This window comes from Phocoena phocoena, chromosome 7, assembly GCF_963924675.1.
Source record: "Phocoena phocoena chromosome 7, mPhoPho1.1, whole genome shotgun sequence".
NCBI classification, from domain to species: domain Eukaryota; kingdom Metazoa; phylum Chordata; class Mammalia; order Artiodactyla; family Phocoenidae; genus Phocoena; species Phocoena phocoena.
Window position 1 is genome coordinate 71,409,621 of NC_089225.1, and position 11,421 is coordinate 71,421,041.

General features: G+C 40.2%; 1 protein-coding gene across 1 annotated transcript in view; it reads left to right on the plus strand.

Annotated features, from left to right (window-relative positions):
* The window catches only part of MFSD6 (major facilitator superfamily domain containing 6), a 47,317-nt gene extending 45,798 nt beyond the window's left edge, over nt 1–1,519 (plus strand). The window contains exon 6 of the mRNA XM_065880754.1: nt 1,291–1,519. Coding sequence (XP_065736826.1) covers nt 1,291–1,494 — 204 coding nt within the window. The 3' untranslated portion in view covers nt 1,495–1,519. The remainder of the gene's footprint in view (nt 1–1,290) is intronic.
* Nucleotides 1,520–11,421: the final 9,902 nt, after the last annotated feature.

Here is an 11,421-nt window from a genome sequence, read left to right on the forward strand (position 1 = left end):
CTGAGTAGCGTCGAATCGCATGGATAAAAACACTGTAGGTAATTGTAACTGAAGCTATATAATACTTTTGGAAAATGTTTAAGCGTAACTTCTATGAACAGTTTAGCCAAAGTAATGAGTCTACTTCCCCTGTGTTTTTATTAATCACTCCCTTTCACTTGATGAATCATGTCAGCTCTGTATCTAGAGTAGCTTCAGAGGACACAGGAGGAAAAAAATAAAGGGGAAAGACTTTAAGAGTAGTTTGAGTAATTTCCTTAATTTGAACTACCTCAATTAAATTTATCACAATTTTGTAAACTGACCTGTAATATTTCTCTAATTTAAACCAAATCTGATTCTTCGCTGATAACCATAATGCATTCTAGTCCATGTATGATCCTATTGGTTTATCGAGATAATAAACTCACACAAATCCTCTGCTCACAAGTCAAGGACGATATCAGGGTAGGAGGAGCATAGAAAGGATGTGAAGCAAGGAGGTGATGCAGGAGGAAAGATGAGTTCTGCCTGAATGGCAGTGTTTTCATTACTTTGGATACTCACCCTTGTTTTCACAGAAGCCTATTAGGCTTAAGTATCATTAACATTTTTTATGATATATTAAGATTAATAAAAACTGGCTAGTATGGCTTAGCTACTCTTATGAAGAAGTCATTATACTAATATTTTTTCTTTTACAGTTTAGAACTACAGAAATAAAACTTTTGTTTTTCTTTTTTGGTGCTCAGCTCTTTGAAGTGATGGGTACTAAATTCAGAGGAAAATCCATACAAACCAACTTTTAGTGTGTACTTTAAAATCCCAACTATACATCAGGACTCAATTTCAGGACATTCTTTTCCTGGCCCTGTCTCCAAGGCTGAGGATGCCTTCCTCACTTCCTGTGGGACAAGGTGCTTTCCAGCCTTGAATTCTCTGGTCTTAGCAAGTGGACTGAGTTCCCGTTCCGTGCCGCTTGCCCAGTGACTTGCCACAGTGGCTGGTGGGGGCCCAGTAAATATGTGCTGATGTAAATTGTTCTCCTAGGAGTAACAGGCATGTTGGTAGTAACGTTCCTTTATCCACAAGATACGTCTGCTTATAGTGTCTGTGTTTTTCATGCGGCTTGGACAGTTGCACGTAGGAAAGGAGATGAAAGGTAAGACATTCTATCCTTATTCCTCTGTTACTTGTTTCCTGAAGTGTTTATTTCAGGATGATCTCCCCATGTTTCATATATCTTACTTGAAAGCGTATAAAAAGTTTGCTAGCACTGACCATGGGGCACCTCCTATTTTTTCCTTCCAGGGGACCAGTGAGGATCGGGAAACTTCTCCAACTGGTGGAGCCCGGCCTGGACCACGTGAGGCTCCCTCTGACCCATCAAGAAGCCAGCCGTCCCCTCAAGCAGCAGCATCTCAGACGCAGAGCAGCCCCACTCACCCCAGTGTAGACCCGTGCAGGGAGGAGACTGAGGACCAGCAGGCTCAGCCTGCCTCTGGGGGACACTGAGGGGTCCTGCTCATCTCACACCCTGCATGGAACTGGGCTCCTCTGCCAGCACAGAGGGAGCACCTTGAGGAGCACAGCACCACATACGCTGCTGAATACCTGAACTCATCAACGCAGAAATACACACACACACACGCTCACACATGTAGAAGCTACAGTACATACTGGCAGAAATAGGTCAACTTCCGTAGTCCTACTGGAGTCACAGAAGGAAAATGGATTTCAGTGAGGACTTTCAGTTCTTGGATTGGTAGGTTAAGGACTACAGGACTTCTCTGCCAGGGCAGTAAGAGTCGAAACCAGCAGTTACACTAAATGAGTGGAGGGAAAGAAAGTGTTTCAAGGTGAATGCTGATACAATTTCCCTCTTCTGATTATTTATCCTAATTATTTGGTTCTTAATGCAAACTGGGAAGAAACAGAATACATCTATAATTTTGTTTCTCTTAAAGAGAACAATTAAAAAAAAATTAAGACGTATTTTAAAAGTAACCAGATAAAAGTTAGTGGCATCTATGCTTTTGTTTAAAAAAAAAAAAAAAAAAGGAAAAAGTTTCATCAGAAACTTGGCATATCTCTAGCAAATATATTTTTATATGGGTATGGTGTATAATGAAAATAGTCAATTCTTTGAGTGGCAAAAGCTGTTACTGACTACTGCAAGCTAAGCTGAGCTTTAAAATGCCTTTTGTTTTAAATGGGCTTTAAGACCAGAGGAGGGGATATTTGAAATCAACCAACCAACTTAGTATCCTGTGGCTTGATAGACAAGGGTTTACTAAATATACTGATACTGTAAATAGCCTCTATCACTACTTACAACTTTATAGTGATCTGGGCTCTAATTAGCTGATGGACTAAAACAAACACACAAAATCACTGAATTCCTAAGGGTTTCTTTAATTAAGCAGTACTACTTACTTACAAATAACAGTATAAGATTTAAGTGCCTAGGGAAGGGATACAATTTTTAAAAATTACACACTGGTTCAGTTTTTTTGTTTTGTTTTTGGTGAGGGGAAAAGGTGGTGAATAGGAAACCAGGAATGGAAAATAAGAAGTAAGTACACTTTCTAATGACTAAAGAAAAAATTCTCAGTATATTCTTTCCCACGAAGACATAGTCAGACACTGGACAGTTCAGATACGGGCATGCTACTGTAAATATTACAGCTACAGTTGACAATGGCCGGGTGACTCATGCATAAAGCTTGCTGCTAAAAATGAAAGCTGAGGTTATGGGAAGCCTTGGGGGAGGGCTGTGGACAAGGGAACATTGCTTTAGCTGAAGGAAGGTCGATTATATAGTGTGTACAATACTGTGGATGAGTACAGGAGAGAGGAAAGAAAAGAACAGAGTTAAAAATGAGCAACTCACCTTACTCTCTGACTCTGATTAGGCAGGACCAATTATAAAGTGAGGACTTCTCCACGATACAATACTTCTGCCCACAGCTGCATCTGCAAGAAGAAAGTCTACACTCGGATATCTAGCTTCACCACAGAACACAGCTTAAAAACAAAATAACGGGAAGAAACAGAATTAAGCAAATAGTTATTTTTGCACTTGAACTGAAATGTACTGTACTGTAAATTATCATGACTCATTTTAAGTGACCTTTAAAAATCAGATGTATTTATTATGCTTATGTAATTATAGAAATAAAGAAATGGGTGACAGGCTGAACCTCACCTATGAATGTACAGTATGTGGATTTGTGAAACTGACTGTAGGAAGTCAAAAAACTTCTACTGTGTCTTGTGTTTACAGTTCTGATTTATTCCTCTGAAAAGCCTGCTGTTTTGGAAATGCACAGTTGACATGTTGAAATAAAAATAAATACCATTTTTAAGTATTTCTTAAATGATAACGATGTGACCAAACAAATAAAAGTCCTTCACTCTGTAATGAATGAGATCAAACTCTACAGGCCTTTGTTATGAGACGTTTACTGTGAGAGGTGATTAAATAGTGCAGTAATTTCCAGCCTTTGAGAGCAGACACCTTCATGGGTTTGTGGACTTTGTGACTTCCTCCTGTCCTCAAAGTGCCATTTAAAAAAAAAATTAAAGTGAATTCAAATTATAGTTTGATTTGAGAATTTTCTAATCCCTTTTGAGATCCCCTGGAAATACCCAGGGAGGTCACAAAGCCCAGGTTGGTAATCACGATCGTAATGACTTGTTTCATATGCTTTTCCCCATAATTGTAGAAAAAGTGAATTACGCAAAGCGCTGAGCTCATGTGGATCCAAAGAGGTTAGTTACTGATTATTAAACTATTACTCAAGGCCTTAAGTAGAATAATAGATGACAATAACACACATACCTCCACCAGCCAATAAACCTCATGAAAAGCCTCAGGAATTCACAGGAAGAATATCGCTGCCTTACTGGCTTATTAGTCTTGTCACGGGCCACACGAAGCAGGCAGTTGGCTAAGTGCTCCCCTCTGATTTGCCATTCCTCCAAGACTGCTGGGCGTGGAGGCTACTGATGGTGCTGAGACCATTATCTAAGTGGTATTCCTTGCAGCCAATCTGGAGGTAAGCAATGATTCCAGGAAACAAGGAGCCACACCCACTGTTACTGGGTGCTTGGTGTGTGCTGATGACATTATCGGTTTGTCCTAACAACAACACACTGTAATACATATCACTATCCCCTCTTTAAATAGGATTTTGGAGCTGAACTCGGCTTACATTATGGGAACAAGGTCACAGTGCCAGAATTCAAACTCAGATCCACCTGATGCCCAAGTGCAGGTCCACCCAGGACCTTCTCCAACCCCAGGAGGCGGGGAGGCCACCCTCTGCTTCTGTTGTGGTGGAACAAGCCTGAAAGCAGCCCCGGCCATTCTGAACCCTTACCTTGTGTGCCTGATACTCCCTGTGTAGTTGCAGTTCCATTTAGGATCGCTAGCTATTCCCAGATACATAGAAATCCAGCACCTTCAAACTCCTGCTGCTCTGTTAATCATGAGTGCCACTCTGGAGATAACTCGGAAGGTCTGGCAACCCTGCAGAGAGAACTTGGAGGTTGCAGGGACTCTGAAGACCAGTGCCACGGGAGCTGGGAAGGGCCAGCAGACACACCCACCGCTCAGTAACCTGAGGCAACAGCTTCGTGAAGCAGCACTGTCAGGTGTGGTAGCCGTTAGCCACAGGTGGCTATTAAGTGCTTACAGTATGGCTAGTGCATCTGAGGAGTTAGATTTCTCATGTTATTTATTTTTTTAACTAATTAATTTTTGGCTGCGTTGGGTCTTCGTTGCTGTGCGCTGGCTTTCTCTAGTTGTGGTGAGTGGGGACTACTTTTCGTTGCAGTGCACAGGCTTCTTGTTGCGGTGGCTTCTCTTGTTGCAGAGCATGGGCTTTAGGCATGTGGGCTCAGTAGTTGTGGTTCGCGGGCTCTACAGCACAGGCTCAGTAGTTCTGGTGCACGGGCTTAGTTGCTCTGCAGCATGTGGGATCTTCCCGGACAAGGGCTCGAACCTGTGTCCCCTACATTGGCAGGTGGATTCTTAACCACTGCACCAACAGGGAAGTCTCTCATGTTATTTAAATTTAAACAGCCATCTGTGGCTCGTGGCTACCATACTAGACAATGCAGGAACAGAGGAAGAAAATTACCTTTGGGAGATCTCTGGGTCTTAGTTTTCTCATCTTCATCGTGAAAGGCTGGACCCTAAAATTAACATTATTCTGTGAAGATGAGGGCATGCTGTGACAGAGCTGACTGTAGGCAAATAAAATATGATTTTCCCTTCAGAAATTTTTCTCTCCTTGGGTGCAGTGGGACAAGACAAAGCTACTTCTGAAGCCCCAAACCACTCCGGTGTCATTTCAGCAAAGCTCTAAGAAGTCCTGGCTCAAAAATTCCAAACCATCGGGCAGATGGGAGAAAGGTCAGTGCCTGGATGGGAACAGAATAAAGGGGTGAGAGAAAGGGGGAGTGGGTTCTCAAATCACTAAGTAATTTACCTTATGAGAGGACAAACTGTGGTTTAAGATAAGAGAGTAACTGGAAACTTGGTGATGTCCAGAATGGGGAAGAAATGAGCCGGTCCAGGTGAGCACCTTACTCTCACTCAACTCCCATCTGCTTTGGACGGCTAATACAGGACCACGTGCCCCACTGTGGCTCCAGGGAGGTCCCAGTTTTTAGATGGCAACCCAAGGACCTTACAGTGCTGGGGTTAGGACTGCCGGCTCTGGAGCCCCATTGTCTGGACTTGAGTCTTAGTTCTGCCAGTGAGAACTCACATTAAGTAACCTCTCTGGGTCTCACGGCCCTCCTCTGTAAAATTAAGATGATTACAGTATCTGCCTTACAGGTTCTTTTGATGGTTAAATGACATACCCGACACACAGTAAACACTCGATAAATGTTGCCATTATTTTTGTGTGACAAATAGCCCATGGCAAGGAGAGTGTTGTCTTATTTCCCATCCAGGCCCTAGCTCTTAGTACTTTGTTAACATTAATCTATAACCATACTGCATGCTCCCAAACTACAGTGCTATGTTAAACGTTTACCTATACCTAATAAGCTGTCTAGTAAGACATTCAGTTCCAACGTGCATTGTAAACATTAAGTGGTTTGAAATATGAATTAGTTAAGGGACAAAATTAATCAAAACATAAGTTGAAGAGAAGGGGGGAAAATGACAAGTAATGTTATATGGCAACAAATTGGACAACCCAGAAGAAATGGACAAATTTCTAGAAATATTCAGCCTGCCAAGACTGAGTCACGAAGAAACAAACAATTTGAACAGACCAATCACCAGAAGTGAAATAGAATCTGTAATGATAAAAACTCCCTGAAAATAAAAGTCCAGGACCAGATGGCTTCACTGGGGAATTCTACCAAGCATATATAAAGAAGAACTTATACCTATCCTTCTCAAACTGTTCCCAAAAAACTGAAGAGAAAGGAACACTCCCAAATTCATTCTACAAGGCCACCATTACCCTGACACCAAAACCAGACAAAGACACTACAAAAAAAGAAAATCAAAAGCCAATATCTCTGATGAATACAGACGCAAAAATCCTCAGCAGAATATTAGCAAACTTCAGTGGAACAGGATGGAAAGCCCAGAGATAAACCCACGCACATATGGTCGGTCACCTTATCTTTGATAAAGGAGGCAAGAATATACAGTGAAGAAAAGACAGCCTCTTCAATAAGTGGTGCTGGGAAAACTGGACAGCTACATGGAAAAGAATGAAATTAGAACACTCCCTAACACCATACACAAAGATAAACTCAAAATGGATTAAAGACCTAAATGTAAGGGCAGACACTATCAAACTCTTAGAGGAAAACATAGGCAGAACACTCTACGATATAAATCACAGCAAGATCCTTTTTGACCCACCTCCTAGAGAAATGGAAATGAAAACAAAAATAAACAAATGGGACCCAATGAAACTTCAAAGTTTTTGCACAGCAAAGGAAACCATAAACAAGACCAAAAGACAACCCTCAGAATGGGAGAAAATATTTGCAAACGAAGCAACTGACAAAGGATTAATCTCCAAAATTTACAAGCAGCTCATGCAGCTCAATAACAAAAAAACAACCCAGTCCAAAACTGCACAGAAGACCTAAATAGACATTTCTCCAAAGAAGATGCACAGATTGCCAACAAACACATGAAAGAATGCTCAACATCATTAATCATTAAAGAAATGCAACGCAAAACTACAATGAGGTATCATCTCACACCAGTCAGAATGGCCATCATCAAAAAATCTACAAACAATACATGCTGGAGAGGGTGTGGAGAAAAGGAACGCTCTTGCACTGTTGGTGGGAATGTGAATTGGTACAGCCACTATGGAGAACAGTATGGAGGTTCCTTAAAAAACTAAAAATAGAACTATCATACAACCCAGCAATCCCATTACTGGGCAAATACCCTGAGAAAACCATAATTCAAAAAGAGTCATGTACCAAAATGTTCATTGCAGCTCTATTTACAATAGCCAGGACATGGAAGCAACCTAAGTGTCCATCGACAGATGAATGGATAAAGAAGATGTGGTACATATATACAGAGGAATATTACTCAGCCATAAAAAGGAATGAAACTGAGTTATTTGTCGTGAAGTGGATGGACCTAGAGTCTGTCATACAGAGTGAAGTAAGTCAGAAAGAGAAAAACAAATACCATATGGTAACACGTATATATGGAATCTAAAAAAAAAGAAAAAAAATTGGTCATGAAGAACCTAGGGGCAAGACAGGAATAAAGATGCAGACCTACTAGAGAATGAACTTCAGGATATGGGGAGGGGGAAGGGTAAGCTGTGACAAAGTGAGAGAGTGGCATGGACACATATACACTACCAAACGTAAAACAGATAGCTAGTGGGAAGCAGCCGCATAGCACAGGGAGATCAGCTCAGTTCTTTGTGACCACGTAGAGGGGTGGGATAGGGAGATGCGAGAGGGAAGAGATATGGGGAAATATGTATATGTATGACTGATTCACTTTGTTATAAAGCAGAAACTAACACACCATTATAAAGCAATTATACTCCAATGAAGATGTTAAAAAAAAAAAGAATATTAGCAAACTGAATCCAACAGTGCATTAAAAGGATCATATAGCATGATCAAGTTGAATTTATTCCTGGGTCACAAGGATGGTTCAACACACACAAATCAATCAACGTGATACACCACATTAACAAAGGAAAGACAAAAACCACATGATCATCTCAATACATGCACAAAAAGCATTTGACAAAATTCAACATCCATTCATGATAAAATTCTCATCAGAACAACAAAATGGACACAACAGCAAGAACAAGCAGACACACCAATGTTCCATGCAAATCAAGGGATTATTGAATCTCACGGGGAGAAGGGAGAAAGAACTAAATGGTAGATTTTCACACTCAGGATTCAGTAAAGGATCTTCTGTTTGCTGAGGGGGAAAAAAACCCCCCAAACCCAAAACTCTCATCAAAGTGGATAGAGAAGGGAACATATCTCAACATAATAAAGGCCATTTACTACAAACCCACAGCCAACACAATACCCAATGGTGAAAAGCTGAAAGCTTCCTACTAAATTCAGGAACAAGACAAGGATGTGTACTCTCATAGTATTGGCAGTCCCAGACACAGCAATCAGACAAGAAAAATAAAAGGTATCCAAATTAAAGAGAAGAGGTGAAACTGTAATATTTGCCCATGACATGATATTCTATACAGGGAACCCTAGAGTCTCCACCCCAAAACTATTAAAACTAATAAATGAATTCAGCAAGGTTGCAGGATACAAGATTAATATACACAAAATGCAAAATATTTCTATACACTAATAATGAAATATCAGAAAAAGAAAGTGAGAAAACAATCCCATTTAAAATCACATCAAAAAGAATAAAATATCTAGGAATAAACTTAACCAAGGAGGTGAAAGACCTATATGCTGAAAACTATAAAATACTGATGAAGGAAAATGAAGATTCAAAGAAATGGAAAGATATCCCATGCTTTTAGATTGGAAGAATCATTATTATTAAAATGGCCATACTACCCAAAGCAATCTACTGACTTAATGCAATCCCTATCAAAACACCAGGACATTTTCCACAGAACTAGAATAATCCAAAAATTTATATGGAACCACAAAAGACCCCAAATTGCCAAAGCAATCCTGAGAACTAAGAACAATGCTGGAGGTGTAACCCTCCCAGACTTCAGACTATACTACAAAGCTACAGTAATCAAAACAGCATGGTATTGGCACAAAAACAAACACGTAGATCAACAGAACAAAGAACCCAGAAATAAACCCACACACCTATGGTCAATTAATCTGTGACAAAGGAGGCAAGAATATACAGTGGAGAAAAGACAGTCTCTCCAACAAATAGTGCTGGGAAAGCTGGACAGCCACATGCAAAACAATTATATTAGAACACTGCCACACACCATATACAAAAATAAACTCAAAATGGCTAAGACACCTAAATGTAAGACATGAAACCATAAAACTAGAAAAGAACACAGGTGAAACACTCTTTGTCATAAATCATAGTAATATTTTCTTGGATCAGTCTCCCAAGGCAAAAAAAATAAAAGCAAAAGTAAAGCTAATGGGACCTGATCAAACTTAAAAGTTTTTGCACAGCAAAGAAACCATCAACAAAATGAAAAGACAACCTTGGGGGGGGAAAAAAATGGAATGGGAGAAAATATTTGCAAATGATGTGACCAACAAGGGGTTAATATCCAAAATATACAGAAAACAGCTGGCTCCCAGGTCAGATAAAAATACCTGTCTCACTGTGGGGGATCTTCAGAACTCCACATCTATTATGTTATCTATGCATAGGATCCTTCTTTCAGTCGGACAAAAGAAAAAGGTGATTTAAATATTGTACTTCTCTAACTCTGGGGAATAATCACATACAGAATAATATAAGATCCTTTTTCTTTTCTTGACATCATTCTGGAGGTCTTAATTCTTCCACATGTTTCGATGTCAGCTATTCCAAATCTCTTAATATCTAAAATTTCATAAATTTCTAGATTTAAAAAGTCATAAATTCAAGTATTGTCCTAAATGTCAGATGGACACTCCCCTGTAATTCAGCTCTAAGTATTATTGGCAAACTATACAACTGACAAAACATTTTTTGTGATAATGTAAAATGTGTTTTAAAACCTTCAAAAAATAGGGACTTCCCTGGTGGTCCACTGGTTAAGAATATGCCTTCCAACGCAGGGGACGTGGGTTTGATCCCTGGCCGCGGAACTAAGATCCCACATGATACGGGGCAACTAAGCCTGCACGCCACAACTACTGAGCATGTGCGCCACAACTAGAGAGAAGCCGGCGCGCTGCAATGAAAGATCCCGCGTGCCACAAGACCCGACGTGGCCAAAAATAATAAACATTTTTTAAAAACCTTTAAAAAAATAACATTGAATATGACTGTTTAAGCATGGCGACCTACACTACATCTCACTCATATGTTTTGGGGTCAAAGAGTCCAACTTGCTAACAACAGTGAGCTTTTGTGAGGCACCTCGTGGGCGCACTAACACAACAAAGGTTCTGTTGTGCTCCACAACTGCACACCTAGGGTGGCATGAGGCACAGAACCAACTGTCAACAACCTGTGAAGGGCATAACCATTTTACTGAATGGTCATTTAAATTGTTTAAAGGCCTTTAAATAAATGAAGAAAAAGAGGAGAGAGGGAGTAGGGTGGTGGGGAGAGAGAGACAGACGGATAGACAGACAGGAGAAGGGAAGAAGGGAAGGAGAGAAAAAAGATCTCTTAGAGGAGCTGACATACATACTGCTTGATGGGGACTAGACCTATGATCAGCACTATAACAAACCCCAATTCAAATAAGCACAACAGAAATACACCCAATATATCGCAAGCAGTGCTTTTAATTATTTAGCTTCTCACAGTACTCACATAATAGAAACTGACAAATCCATGGTTTCCTCTAAAAGTAAAAATGAAAAACAATATCCCCAAAGCCTCTTGTTGCTCTTTTTCTCTTCCTTTAGCTATTTTTATTGCAATTAAAAATCACAATAAAAATAGCTACACCTAGCTTGTTGGCCCACCAGGAGCTGCTTTCTTCTACTGTCGGCACCTGTTCACCCTGGCGCAGGTGAGGCCCAGTGGCTGTCTTGGCTGGGATGTCCCCTGGGAACTCCAGCAGACTGCACACGTTATGCACACACACATTATGTAGTACACACACCGTCTCTTGGTGAGCACAACCACAAACACATCTGATACGTTTAAAATATAGCACCAATAAATAGAATTACAAAACAATAAAAATCAGATTAAACTGTAACAAAAACGCTATTACAACTGTTTACACTTATAAAAGTCATCATCTTCATAAATCTGAATGGAAGATACTT